The 15,425-nt window shown below is 36.0% G+C and overlaps 1 protein-coding gene across 1 annotated transcript in view; it reads right to left on the reverse strand.

Moving 5' to 3' along the window:
• Positions 1 to 1,776: 1,776 nt before the first annotated feature.
• ANKRD46 (ankyrin repeat domain 46) overlaps positions 1,777 to 15,425 on the reverse strand; it is a 20,615-nt gene continuing 6,966 nt past the window's right edge. The window contains exons 2-4 of the mRNA XM_026842840.1: positions 9,251 to 9,593; positions 7,799 to 7,957; positions 1,777 to 3,249 (exon numbers count right to left, since the gene is read on the reverse strand). Of these exons, the coding sequence (XP_026698641.1) occupies positions 3,033 to 3,249; positions 7,799 to 7,957; positions 9,251 to 9,561 (687 nt within the window). The 5' untranslated portion in view covers positions 9,562 to 9,593 and the 3' untranslated portion in view covers positions 1,777 to 3,032. The remainder of the gene's footprint in view (positions 3,250 to 7,798; positions 7,958 to 9,250; positions 9,594 to 15,425) is intronic.

A 15,425-nucleotide genomic window follows, 5' to 3' on the forward strand; every position in this document is an offset into this window, starting at 1 on the left:
TTTCATGATGATTACCTGTTGTACTGTGGCAACCAGAAACAATACCTACCCATGAGAGTCACACAACAGCAAACCTTCTACAAAGCAAAGTACCAATATGAGTGAAAACAGAAACCCTTGAAGATAAAAAGATATGGCACATGAACAAGTTACTATGAGGTAAGATCGGTGATCTTGCCATGGAATAAATGTGTGCACAGGGACAGCCCACTGCAGAGCAGCCTATACACATCCATTTTACACTCCAGTTTACCTTGTACTATCTTGTCCATCAAGTTGTTTTATGACACTGGAAGAAATCGCTTCATTCCTCCATGATTGTTTTCTCTCTCAATTCCTTATTCTGTTCTAGTTCATTAGTCTGAGAACAGCTCAAGACAACAATCTGTCTTGGATTTGAAGAGCACCTAGCAATGTGGAGTCCCTGGATCAAGGTATCTAAACACCACTGCAGTAGTAAGTAAAAGAAATCTTAATGACTTACAGCCAATCTAAACTGGTATCTGTCATTATGCTGAAATGGTAAAACTCCCTGCGACAACGGCTTCAAGAGGAAATAGGCTAAAGTCCTCTTTCTGTTCCTGTAAGAAAGACAGATTGTATTCCTTGAAATCTAGTGTACAGGAGGTAAATTCATTCTTTAGAATCAACCTTTGAAAAGGAAGTTGCTAATGTTTATAGATATATTGAAAGGCACAGCTGTCCCTTTTCAATAACAGAGGTATATACAGAACAAACTCCTCTTTTAGTCAGACATTTATTACATCCTTATTTCAAAGAGTAGCAGTCATTACACAGTGAAATTCAAACATTGCTTTGGATTTCTTTTGGTTTAAAAAGTTACATACGTTAATTTGGAACACACACACGATTTTTCAAACTTTTCAATGTGCAGTTTTAAACTGCTTATGCACAGAACATAAACAAGGTACAGCAAAGTAGGAAAGGCTACTTAAGGCTCAGGCTTGGCTTTCTTGGTTATATTATTTTGTACCTCTTCACAGTTAATCTCAAGGGGCCTCTAGAACACATGGTCAATGCCTGAAATCTTAGATAAGAGGAGAGACAGACAGCAACCTTGATTCAGTGATAATACTGGAGATAAGAGGCAAATCTAAAGAAACCATGCTCTAAAACCTCATTTATACCAACAGCGTGGTTGCTATTTCTCAGGGAGGGAACCTCCCCACTTGTGAAATGCTTATTATCAATGCACAACAAACAAATAAACTCAGTAAAATTGGGTAGCATCATTACCACTGCACTAATGTAATAATAAAACAAGACATATTTACTACATATATTTATTTGTGGCATTCACCCATACTGAGAATACAATTATAAAATATGCAGATAATACATACTGAAAGACAACATGATTATTCAAGATACAGAGTACTATTAACACAAATATACTTGTTTAGAGAAGTAAATAGAAGTTTAGGTATACTATGAGTTCATATTTCTCTGTTCCTGAATAGATGCACAGTAATTGAAATATTCAGAAAAGGAGTATGCTTCGCTTTTTGTTTTGTTTTGTTTTAAAGAGGCTTTCCTTTCTGTGGCATTGTGGCTGCTACAAAAGTATCATTTCATGAACCTCTAATTTAAGGAATGAGATCAAGAATCATTCAGATGCAATTTAGAACCGGGCCCAGTTCAGGAAGAACATACATGATAGCAGAGCAGAGAGATGTATGCCACTTCTATCAATACTTATAGTAATTTATAAGTTGTTTAGCAACAATTTAGGAGTGACTAAGCAAAAAAAATCATTTTGTTTGGGATTTTCAAGGCAATGCCAACAAAGAGAGTTAAATGTCTAATAAGCATGGGAGGAGAGAAATCTGCTTTCTTTGAAAGCCTCCAACTTAGTATGTAGTACCTTTTTAGCCTTCATAAGAGTATCTAACTGATTCATAACCCTAGGCTATTTAAAAACAAAGGATTTCACAGCTAAGCACAGAATGGGTCAAGATTTCTTTTCATACAATGTTCCTAAATATTAACATTTTAAATACTTTTATTCTGCATACTCAAAAAATAATTCATAAGCCTGTAAATGCTGACATGGAAAACAATTCTAAAAAGAAATTCTATTCAATCAAGTCCTCTCCACAAACATGAAAACAATACAATCATATGGTTCAGTCTGGTCTTTGTGGGAGGGAAAAAAAAGTCACCCTTCATTACATATTTCACAAAGAAATGACCTTACAGAATTATTATACACAGAGCAAAACACCTAGATCACTTTTTAACCATCCTTACAAAGAAAGGTTTGCTTAGTAACATTTCAACAAAAAGGCAAAATCTTCAGCCTAAGGCTGAGACAACTTTACTACCAAAGCACAACAAACAGCTTTGTTCTACAAAACTTACTTCAAGCAGGTATTAACAACATTAAATTCATACAGGGAAGAAACACTGAATTAGCCTAATAAATAAAGTAGTGATCTATCCATTAAAGTCATAGTAAAACTTGAACTAATTCTTCTTATAAACTAGCAGATATGAAACTATGGGGAGGCATTAAAAGAACTATGAAATTGCAGCTTATTGCTGTCTATATATCAGAATGCTTTATTATATTATGCGTATTTCTTGAGGAGGACTTTTAAAACAATATTTTTCTTTCAACTGAAGTGCACACAAAAAAATCCAACAATAGCTTTACCTCTCTTCATAGGGAAAATAAATCAAATTTGGTTCTGTACTAAGATATATTTTGCATGCCAAGGAATTTAATATTCATTACGAAAGGCCTTTTCTAATAATAATATTTTATCAACAGAGAGGATTATCTTCACATCTTGCTTGTAAGTCAAGGTAAGTCAGAGGTAGCTTAGGAATGCTTTAGAATTTAGTGTTTTACTTGAAATTAATTAATCCCTCTTTCAAAAGGGTTAATAATAAGTACAAAAGGCAAACAGTATATACAGCTGCCACTGCCTGCACCAAGAGAGTAATTCCAAGAAGCTCAAAATAAGATTAGAACAGGGAAAAGCACAGTGCACTTCTTTGCATTTGCTTCAGTGCACCAGTTCAGGCTGGTTTTCTACAAAAGGAAGGACCCCACTAACATAGTATGCTATTCCAAGTGACAGAAGAGCAATGACAAAGATAAGGAGCAGCACCCTCCAGAAGCCCAGGTCTTCCACAAACTCTTGCCATGTCGTGCGGAAACTGGAAAGAACTCCTTCACCTTGCTGTAGGTTTGGATTAAGGAGGGAATGGCTTTCCATTGCACTACGAAGGATTAAAGTTAAAAATACATCAGAGCAAAAGAATGTACCTTTAAGTACAACAGTAATCCTCCTAAGACCAACCGAAACATTCTAAATTAAAAACTAAACTCACTGGCAGATTTATAGCATTGACTCTGCTAAATCAAGACAAAGAAGATCAGGAAAAGACTCCTAACTCTAAACTTAATTTAGGTGAAAGGATGTTTTATTAACCTGTGTAAAGAGAATGATATTTACATCTGTACAACTGCACTGAGTTTGCAGGCTTGCCACCTAGAGGTCTTCAAAAGTCAATCCTCATAATTTATACTAAATATGGCTTAGTAAAATCTAATGAAGCATAAGATAAAACCTCAGGGGGCACAGATCTTAATAAAACAAATAATGATTTAAAAATAAACTCTGATGAATAAAATGGAAACTTTAACGAATATAATTTAGATTCTGAACTCTGTAGTGATCTTTACTCTCTTGTATGTCTTTCTTACAATAACCTCTTCTCTAGCAAAAAAATATCACATAAAACAATAAATTTGGATAACAAGAAATTCAGAAACTTTCTGATCTTCAAGACAAGTTGGCATTGCTGTGTTTTCTGCCATATGGCGTTCAGAAACTACTTTGATGTTTAAACATTCCACTACCAATCCATCAGCCCCCCTTAAATTGTCAGACTATAAATTAGGGACTGGAACTCTTACATTTAAATGAGAAACAAATACAAAATCAGAACGAGGCAGTCATCTTGACAATGGATCACCTTTAGAAAAACATAAGCTGTTTCAAATACTGCATGGCTCCTTGTATCATTCTCCCAGTTTTGTTGGTTTCACAATTGGCTTAAAACAGGAAACCTCTGCTGCTGTAAGAAAAACCTCACGAAGACTAGGAAAAGTTTCTCATTACTTGATTTCACTTACGTAAAATTTTAGCCATCTGCAAGGTCCTACTACTTCTCACTTAAGTGAAATTACAAACACAGGTGTTTACAGGATCAGTTTCTGACAAGCACCGAAAGGAAATGGTGAAGCCAATTACGTACACAATGATATCAACAGCAGAAGGTAAGATGAGAGAAACCAGTTTTTTTCCTCCCTTCTAACTGCTTTCAGTTACCACATTCCTATATATCTCTTATAGCAATAATAAAAAAGAACATTTCAGGGAAAAGTAATTTCCAAGTCAAAACTAACTGCAGAAATGCTATTGTTCTTGGTGACAATAATAAATTGACAAATGGTTGTTATCAGAAAAAGGTCTCATTTATGAACCTCTCTTCTAAGATTACACCATGAAAAAACTTCACACTATTCATATAGTATTTTTCCTTAAGAAGTACAGCTGTTGAAGAATAATTTGTCTGAACTCGCATAGCTTGCTGAAGTATTGCAGCATCACATGCAGAGGATTTCAGAAAATGCCTATTAAACAGCTTGTCTTTTTGGTTTTTTAAATATTTACCTTGCTGTAAAGCTATTTTTGCTTGCCCATGGCTGCAGGATTTAGTCATCTTCCTTGTTTATTGTAATTTCCCGAGCAAAACAAAGAGTTTCATAAAAGACAGCCACTGGTGTAGAAAATAACTACTCACTCATTAAGTACTAACTAGTTAATACATAACCAGAGAGGTTAAATAAAGGTGCAATGCAATTTACGTGAAAACATCACATGCTTGCTCATTAAATAGAAAAGAGTACATAGAAAAAACTTTTGCTATCTTATATTGCAACCCAATTAAAATCAGTGTTATTCAAAATATTTTTTCTTATTACAAATTACAACTGCTTAAGAAATGGTAATGCAGCTATGCATCCTACAGAAGAGTGTGTGCCACACAGGCCAGACAGATGTTCTCTTCTGTTTCCAACACAACGTGGAAACTCACATTTGGATGCACTAGTGAGAGCAGTCATGGGTCATGCTGGGCTGTGTAGATGGACAGATCGTCTGTGCTGAAAGATGGACAGAGCGAGCTCTGCCTCCTGACAGCACAGTGCCACTCCTCGCTGACCGGAGTGGAAAGGAAGAGAAAATAAATTCAACTTGGGAACCTAGCTCTGGCCTCTGCTTCCAGAGCAGCAGCAACTGTACGCAATAAGGAACAGAAAACTTAAGTCAGAGACTGTTTTCAGAAAGAGCAACCATTATTTCCCCATAGGTTCATACATAATGCAAGAGAGTCGGAGAGTGGGGGAGAGGACAGAAGACATTGATCTAAGTGTTTCTAAAATGTGAAAATAATACTGAGAGGGAGGAGTGAAACTGTGGAGGTCTGAAAAGCCAGCCCTTACAAAGCCATTATTTATTTACAAAGCAAACAGCACACAAGCTCACTTGCTTTTGCTGCTGTAGGCATCTGTTATTTGTTATTTTAAAAATAATGTATTTCAGACATTTTAAACACGTTCACAAATAAGCTGGGTAGTGCACTGTTTATGTCTCTGTGCCTCTCCCCAAGGAGAGTTGCTGACTTCCTTGCCAAAGCAAACAATGTAACGTTTATGAAGGTCAAATAACAGAAAGGAAGCAATGTTCATTAAAGGGACACTATAAAATCAAAAATTGTAATTTAAATGGGGCCAAGCTGTTGGTCCATATGTTTAAACAAAAAAGCATAAATGCATTTCTGCGTGGCAAGCACCTTTCAATAAAATTTAGTTAAATCACAAAGGTAATATGCACAAATTCTTCTAATTTATACCCATGCAATTTTGAGAATAATATTAAATTTTCTATTTCAGGCCTTAAAATGTTCTCTGACAAGTGGGGGGACCTGATGTATGACAAAACTTCCAACCTGCTCACTGGGAGTATTAGGCATGATTTCTGTAATTTTGTTGGGTTTCACCTTTTTACTCAACCTAGAGAACAACTCCATTTACACAGTTTAATTATCATTTACAGTATGGTCTGTGTACATTTTGACACAAACTGAACAACAATTATGTGACAAAACTCCCTGTCTTTTGTGATAATTATTAGACAATATTAAAAAATTACAAATTTTAATAAATTCAGTAGAACAGCAAGTATTCCAAACAACGCCGATATCCTGTTTCCAACATAAATTAAAACCAAAACAAAACTACTGGAAAGATCTCTTGCATTATTAATCTCAGTTCCATGTTCTGTCAGGTTTACTGGCAATTCAATGGTTTCTGCAAGAGAACTACCCTCCTTTGAAACTCGCAAGGCTTCTTGCCTCATCTAAATCCTACAAGAAGACTGTCTTGGAAGCTCATCGTAAAAAAACACTCCCAATATTCAATCAAAAAAGTACATGTGGTTTATCTGTATCCTCTGGCTCTTGTGCTATCATCAGCTTTTGTTTTAAACAGTTATTTCATGTTGTTCAAAATCAGTATTTCTTGTCAGCAATCACACACCTCTCAGCCTTCACTCTACTGGGCTAAAACAAGCTCTAGGTTGCCTCCTTTCTCAAGCAGACACTCTGCTCCCTTGAGCGCTGAAGTAATGCTTCTCCACGCTTCTTAAAGAATAAATTAAACTTTCCTGAATGGGGCTCAACAGCATTAGAAAACATACTACACAGCAGAAGTTACCATTGCTTTTTAAAGTGGCACTGACAGTTTTCTTTATGTAGTGGAAATACCTTGTTTTGTGAATTCTAGGACTTCATCGCCTTTTCAGGGCACCATGATCTCCTGGAACTGACTAATAAATCAAGTCTTTTCTCCTATACCCTGCTTTTCCACTGAGGAACTTCCATTTTAAAGCATACAGCTTCAGGTAAATGAAGCTGCATTTTGTGCTACTGAATCACAATTTATTCGTATTAATTTCCTCTCCCTTGTCATCCCAGATTTTTGTCATCCCAGATTTTATGTCATCCCAATTTTCCTCCAGGTTGCCTATCTCTCACTTCTTAGTATCACTAACATGCTACTATTTCCTATGGCAGTATCATTTACGAAAAATATAGGTAAGCACAGTCCCAGAACCAGACCTTTAAGAATTCATTAATAACCTCCCTCTAATCCAATACTTTCCCTAAAATTGTCAGCAATTTTTCTGAAATCCTCAGTTCTCCTTTAATGATCTCTTTAGCCTACATGAATTTCTTATTTTATTCTCCATCCTTTCCAGGACTACTACCAATAGAAATTTTATATATGGCACTGTATCAAATACTTTACTGAAGTTCAGATGGATGAAAAGTCTGCTTGTCCCTTCATTGCATAGACAATCCATCTTATCAAGAGAATGTTAGGCTAGCCTGTGATACTGGCATTTTGCATTCACCCCATTTTCCCTTTGGCTTTGTGATAAGTGGTAGAGTATTTTTGAGAGCCTGTAATGGAAAAGGAGTAATTATGTTTAAAAATTTTCACCATAAAATGAAAATATCAAAAGAAAAACTTTTTTTTATCTTAATTCGATTTTTTCAAAATTTAAAATTTGATTTTGATTTTGTCTAATACCAGGCCAAATGTGATACTATCTGTTCTGAGGTACAATCACATCAATTACAAAAATCTAAAAGCCATAAACATTATTTCTTCTAGTAATTATTTTTGTTTTGCAAATACCTTTCACTTTCAGCAGTTTGCATCGTTTCCAGCTTTGAGTGAGCTCCTCTGTTAAATCCTTTCACCTCTTGCTCCTCTAAAGATTCCAGCAGTCTAATCACATCTTTATTCACACCCCTTCGTTTTGCAAGAACAAGCGGTGTTGCACCTTGGTGATTGCTAAAATAACCCCACAAGAGGACATGAGAAGAAAAGAAACTTTTAATACAGAAATTTTGTAACAAGACAACTCAGCACAACACATTACAATTTAGTAGGTCCTCAGAACTATTTTCTGTTGTATGAGACATTAAGAAATTCCTATCTATACACATTATAGTGTAATTGGCTATAGAGGAAAATCAGTATATTTAGGTTTGAAATTGCACAACTCTCTCTTCGAAATAAAATCAAAATTCCTAGTATTTTAATCTAACTGGAATCTCTGGGTGTTATCACAAAAAAACCCCCAGTAGATTTATGGCAATATTCAAGATTAAGCTTAATTTCAAGAAGGAATTGTGCAATTTTGGTTCCCCTTTTCCATGTGGGTATAAGGACATCAGGCAAAAATGAAATAAAATACAGATGGTCCTTCCACTACTATTAAAATAATACTGAATAGGACCAGAGCTGCCTTCAGACCAGGGGATTTTCAACAGTTGTCTGAAATGAGGAGAAAAAAAAAACAAAACCAGCCCACAACCCATAAAGAATTTGGTCTGCCAATAACTAGTTTTGCTGAGTTGAAAACATTAACAAGGGACAGGTGAAAAAGGGACATTAAAAAACAAAGGTTTTGAAGTTATTACTGGTTTTGCACATGTTGTGAATATACAGAAAGTTCCACAAACAAAATAATTCAGTTACTGCAATGAAACAGCTAGTTATTTTGCAGCTTGAGAGCTTACATCTGAGCACTGGCATCTGACAGCTGCTGGAAGCCAGAAGGAAAGAATATACAATATTTAAAAGAAGGACTGAGTCACAGACTTTGAGGGTGGGGGAAAACACTGAAAGGAAGCATTGTTACCAAAGGAGTATGGGAATGAACTGACACACGCATATACTGTATTTTCTTTGTCTGATACAGTACAACAATTAAAACAATAGAACTGTGGTGAAGAAAATTCTTTTAGAGCAGTCAATGTGATTTTTTTTCTTTGGTGCCAACCACCCACACCTGGCTGTCTGGCCAAACCAGGATAGCAATGTCATCAGTGAGGCAGAATTAGATACAGCAGTCCACACCAGCAGCTGCTATTTTTATTTGCTTTGCTTGTTGCATAGACTAGCAAAAGTGGCCTCTTATTGTTTCCCAAACTTCTTATTTCATGTTTTAATTAAGTGATATATTTAAAAAGTTAAATTATATAGCATTTCAGCAACAGCAGATTTATATGCAAGGCTCTGGTGACAGAAGACTAGTATATTACAAAGTATGTGCTGTTAAAAAAAAAAAAAGTGACTTACCAAATATCAATTTTAAGTCCATTAGAAACTAGGAACTGGATGGTGTCCACATGCCCACACAGGTGAAGGGCTGTATTACCTTGGTAATCAGTGGCTAGTAGGTCAGCACCAAACTTATGCAAGAGTTGACAGATGTCTACATTTCCTCTGGCTGCAGCAAGGTGAAGGCCAGTTCGGCCTCGGCTGTCACGAATATTTGGGTCAAAACCACTCTCTAACAGTCTTTTGGAATAGTTAAAATCTCCATCAATGCAAGCCTGCAGCAGCGGCACATTTGTCTGGGAAGAGTCGTTTACAAAAACGTAGGACATTGTTCTGATTCTCTCTGGAGTAGGTGACTAACCTGCAAGTAAAAGTGGGAAGAAATGATGGTGAAACCAGGCAAATAAACACAGTGCAAATATTCGGTAAACAACAAGAATATGAACTAGCTTATAAACCAACTCCAAAATCTTCCTGTCATACATATTAAATTTGTCCGCTGTATTCCCTTCTGGTATATGTGGAAAGAGCTCCTTTTCGTCTTATTCACACTTCTGGAAACAGCAACAAACCTTCCTTATTACAGAAAACTCGTAAGATCAAATGCCACAAATGCAAGACAAGTGGTTAGCTTTCACTTAGTAACAAATCACGTGTAGTAGTATTGATATTAAAGGGCAAAACACTGTAGATCAGAACTGAAAGAGAATAACCTTTCATAAATCAGGAAACTATAAACAATTTAGTTAATAGATATAGTGACACTATAGAACTGCAACTCTTACTAGCTACAAGGAAAGCTACTCCAGTGGGATTTCTACCATCTGAATTTGAACTCCGATGCAGTCAGTTGCTGAAAATGCTTGATTACTATACAAATGCTTGATTACTAAATGCTTGAAAACTGGAAGTGGGTACAAGGAGGACAATGGTAAAATCAAGTATGGAGCTACTGTGGGTTCAACTAGAACCCCAATATAGAGAAGCACAAATGTAGTTTCTCTAGCTTAATATTAAATAAAGGATTCAAGTCCTTTTCTGTATCAGGACCTAAAAGAGGAAGACAAATGTTGTTTCACCATGGCTTTCTTGATATAGAATATTTCATAAACTATGATTTAAGTTTTGCAGAAGAATATTTTAAGGATAAGTGAAATAATGAGGGTACGATGACACTACGTGCTCACAGGACACAGAAAAGATGGCTTGAAAACAATAAGGAAAAAAGAGAATGGTAAAATGTGCATGAGGCAATGGTAAGAAGAAATGAAAATATCTAGGAGACTGGACAACAAAGCCTCAGAGATAAAAAAAAAATCATTAGAAGAAGTCTCAATACAGACGTGACACAGTTCAAGTGACAAGAAGGAAAAGAGATTTAACTAGATAAGGTTTGAACAGAAATTGAACTGAAACTTCACTTGAAACAGTGTATCTCATTTGCCTGGGTTTGTATTTTGGGCTCATGATGTCGCAGGGTTCTGATTAACTATACGAGCCTCTTATTAAGACTGCTATACACAGATTTAAATTTACTAATCTATATAAGGTACCCTTCCACACCAGTGCACTCATTCAGCCGGGAGAATGGAAACATGGCCAGTAGCCAAAGAATTCGATTTAAAACCTGTCTTTTTTTTTGAGGGTTTATAATGTCTGTATTTTATAGCTCTTCCCCCTGTTTTAGATCAAATTCAAGATCAAAGTACCTACAGAAGTAATTTCCAAATGTTTACACACTGGTCTGATTAACAGCTGTAGCATCTGGGGCTGTTGAGGTTAATAAATCATATTTAAACTTCACTAGGTTGTATTTCCTATCTGGACAAATTCTGCTACATGTATCAACACTGTCTAGTTTCCCAGTGCAGGAATGCACAACAATTTTTCTTCCCTGGACACAGAAGAGAAAGAAATAGGAATAACTTCCACGTCCTGGTATCTGTATAAGGTATGATTTTAAGCAGAGTACATTCCCCTAGGCTGCAAGTATGTTTTTAAGCACATGATGGTATATCACCGGCTCAAGCACCCTTTTCCACAATCATCTCCAATAGCAAAAGGCCATCTCACTGATGTACTATAAAACATTTTATGTGAGACTGGTGTCATTTAGGCCACTAATAGCTTTCTTATAACCCTACACAAAAAGAAAGAACAATGTACTCATATTTCTAAGGAATGTTACAAAACCCTTGGATGTTACAAAGCTAGGATTTCCAACTGACAGCAATTTCAAGTTCTTGACTATTATCCACTCAAATCATCAATGACAAAAGAATTCTTCAACTCTGCTAGTCCAATCTTTGCTGAGAAAAATATTGGGCCCAGTTTCTGTATGGTGTGATTGTGACCTTTACATTCTGCACTAAATCTTTCCTAAAGCAAGACCATAAATCATTTAAAAACCTCCAATTACCAGCCATAGTAACAGCATATCAACAGCACAAAAACCGTACTCCTACTTGATAAAAAGATCATGGTTTGGTTGTAAAATAAGTTTGAGCATTTAAACCTGTTTAATAAAACATGGCCTAACATAAATCAACAACAGAATATTATACTGGAAGAGACTTATGCTATTTGCAAAACAGTATGGCATGCTCTGTTAAATGTAAGCTAATGTTTAGATTTTCATTCCAGACCTGTATGTCTGGTAAAGCCTTACAGAATTCTCCCTCACTTCACTTACAACTCTGATGAAACTTTAGCTATTAAAAAACCCCATCACCGCCTTATCTTCTCAGGAAAGGAAGCCCAAAGATTAGCAGCTACCAGGAAGTGTAACTGGAAGTAATTCTGATTCAGAATTTATTATCAGTAGAATCTTTTGGAACTGATCACTGAAGTGTAAAAGACTAAAGTGAAATCTTAGTATTTCACAGTAATAAAGACAAGAAACCCAACATATCCTTCTTCCCAACACTTGAAGACTGCGGACTAAGCAAATGCACTCACAAAAAAAAAAAAAAAAAAAAAAAAAAAAAAAAAAAAAAGAGATTTTTTTCTACAAACACAATTCTACTTCACATATGGCTACCTAACCTATGCCAGACATGAACTGCATACAAAGCTTAACTATATACATCATCTTCAAAATGCCAGTGCCCAAATGATATGTTCTTACCTCAGATTTAACCCAGTTTAGCAACACTTCCTGTCTAACAAAACTCAGAAAAAAGTTACAATAGTCAGCTTAATTATATATTTTTGAATAAACATACTGCAGTTACATTTCTGTCCACAGTGTGTATCAAAAAGCTTATTGCTGTAATGAGTATCTAATGCAGTAGATTTAGAAACAAAATTCCAAAGCATTAGCCATTCCCTTTAAACTGCTTCTGAAAGGTGAATCAGATAACAGCTCTGAATCTGCTGAAAAGCTGGTATATCTACCATTAAGCACTAATGTCACAGGCACAAATTAGGACAAACGGATTTGCATGAGTAACAACACAAAAGTATTGCAAAGTGAGCATTCTGAATAACCCTATAAATTACTATTATTAGAGTTAAATAAAACTAATTTGGTTCAGTATGTGACTGCTTCTAAAAATGCATCACTATCTACTGAAAATGTATCTTTCAAATTACACTTTTGCTTTAAAAAAAGGTTTTGCTGTTAATAACTTGGTACTTTGATAGAAAATTAGTTTTGAAAAAAAGTAAATTCAAAGACGTCTTCCCAAGCAAGAAGGATACCCATTAAAAAGGCATAATGTAAGAATACATTTTTGCTAACTTTATACAACATGGATATGGCCTGAGCACAGTGTACTTTAATTAGTAATTTTAGAAATTATTGTAAGCCACTTCTTCAATGACACATGAAGGCTAGTACAGGATAGGAAAATCTAATTGAACTGTTCTGTTTTCAAAAGGAATGCTTATATTAAGTGATTCTGTAAGAATAATTTCCTTTTATTTATTAGAAGTCAGTTGTCTCTCACTGTACTGTGTACAATGGTAACTCAGTGTCACATGCTGTTGTATAACATGTTCACACCTGCAGAAGCCAGGAGTGACCTTGAATAATTCAAACCATAGAGCTAGATGCAAGTTCTGTCACTTCTTAAACTAGTTCTAAATTTACACTAACCGTGGACATGTTTATTTTACATTAAATATATGCTGCTGTCTCCAACTTCTCAGTAAGTTCAACAGCTACCAAACAGCTCCAGAAAAAGGAGAGAACACCTAGACTGTGAGACAGAATCACCAAGGGGACCAGTCTCTCCACTAGAAAAATATTAATGAACATGACAAGTTGTAATTAATCACCCAGTCACTGCTACATAGGATATACCAGTTCTGCAAAACTACATTATTTCCAAGAATATTCAGAAAACCTGAAGTAATTGTCCTTATTTTAAAACAAGATGTCTGGATAATGGAACAGTATCAGATTGCTCAATACCTGAGATTTCTCAATATTAATACAAACTTTGACATTTAGAACCTAAGCATCAGTAAGACTACCACCAGAGAAACTGCCACCACCAAGACAGAGAAACTAAAACAAAACCAAGACAAACTGACATCCCTGACCCTGTGCCAGCAAAACACATAACATGCATCACTTGTAAAATCTACATTTGCCAGCTCCTTCATGGCAAACAGCTTCCTCTTTCAGTAATACACTCTGAGAGTGGCAATGGCTGGCAGAGCTCTTCCTCTTCAGTCTTTATATGAATGAAAAACATTCCAGTACTTTGCTTAAACTGTAAGCCCACAATCTCTGAAGGCAAAGTCTTCTGGTCAAATGTGATCATTCCCCTAAAAACACTATGTGAACATAAACTCTCTTTGGATATACAAGATTTTTTTTTTTTAAAGGTCTAATTTAATAAATAAAAAACCAAAACAAACCCATGTTACCTTCCTTGTCTATCCTCTGAACACTGATCAGATGTTGAAATGTAAACACAGCAGTATTATAATTTTTCCTTTCCTATGTAGGCTGAGGGAGAAATTCTTTGCTAAATTTTCATGCACACTTTTATTTACATGTAAGTTACTAAGAAGTTATTCAACTGAATGTTATAGTTAGTAAAAAATCATATTATCAATTGTCATTTCTGAAAGAACCCCATTATCTACATCAAGTTCCACTGAGAGGTCTGTATTTTCTATTTAAAACTTTTACCTATTCAGTCTAACTGGAACATTTTATTGCTCTACTAACATGGATCTGCTGCTAAAAGCAGCACCTCAGATCCAGTACAGCACGATGTCTGTTTTACATAGAGCTGCATTTTGCAGCATTTTTCCTTCCTAACTCTCGTTAGCTTTCTAGCAGTTCCTGGATTCAAGACATCGCAGCAGGTTCATAAGACCTGTCTCTCAGATCTCTAGCCAGACACATCGGTAAGCAAGTGGTAATACAAGCACATCATTTATGCCATTTGTCTTCTGTCACTGACATTCCCTTCTGCAGACAAGACATACAAGTATATTCTTCTGATGTCAGAACCGTTCTGTAAGTAGAATCTTCGGTGCACTGCATATACATAGTGCTTTGCACATACAAGTTACAAAGTGCTTTATGAAAAAAATGAGAATTATCATTGCTGCTCATTTATGGATCAGCAGACAATGGCACTGAGAAACAGGGCTCAGCATTGTATAGTATGTCAACATTACAAGATAAAAAGCAAACAAGATCTCACATGCCAAGCCAGGATTGCAGAATGCTTCCTCAGATAACATAATGCACATGCATTGTGTATTTATGTATACAAAATAAGGGAGTGATAGGAAAGAGGTAATTCTTTTAAAACATCTTTATTGACAAAGCAGAATCACAAACTTTTTATCCTTACTACATTTAACTGGCAATTCAGTTGCATTACATGTTTTGGTGCACTTCTACCAAATACACATTTACGTATTTTTGAACTTTGCTCACTTTTCATCTTCTGCAAAAGAACTATTAGGAAGAAAGGCAATTTACAGCTTTCTTCAAACCACCTGTAACTCATTCCCCGCGGCCAGCTCAGGTAAATCAGTAAATAACGGCACTACTTCCCTGATAACTGAGGCCAGCTTGATCACATCTGCTTTTGCAGAAAGTTACTGCCCCACTTCCACCGGCCGTAACTGCCGGCCTCTTCCCAGCCCTGACAGGGCTCCCGCTCCGCTCCTGCGGCGGGGCCGCCGTGCGCCGACCCGGCGGTGGGGACAGACAGACCCA

This window comes from Athene cunicularia, assembly GCF_003259725.1.
Source record: "Athene cunicularia isolate RWA chromosome 2 unlocalized genomic scaffold, athCun1 chr2_part1, whole genome shotgun sequence".
Lineage (NCBI taxonomy): Eukaryota > Metazoa > Chordata > Aves > Strigiformes > Strigidae > Athene > Athene cunicularia.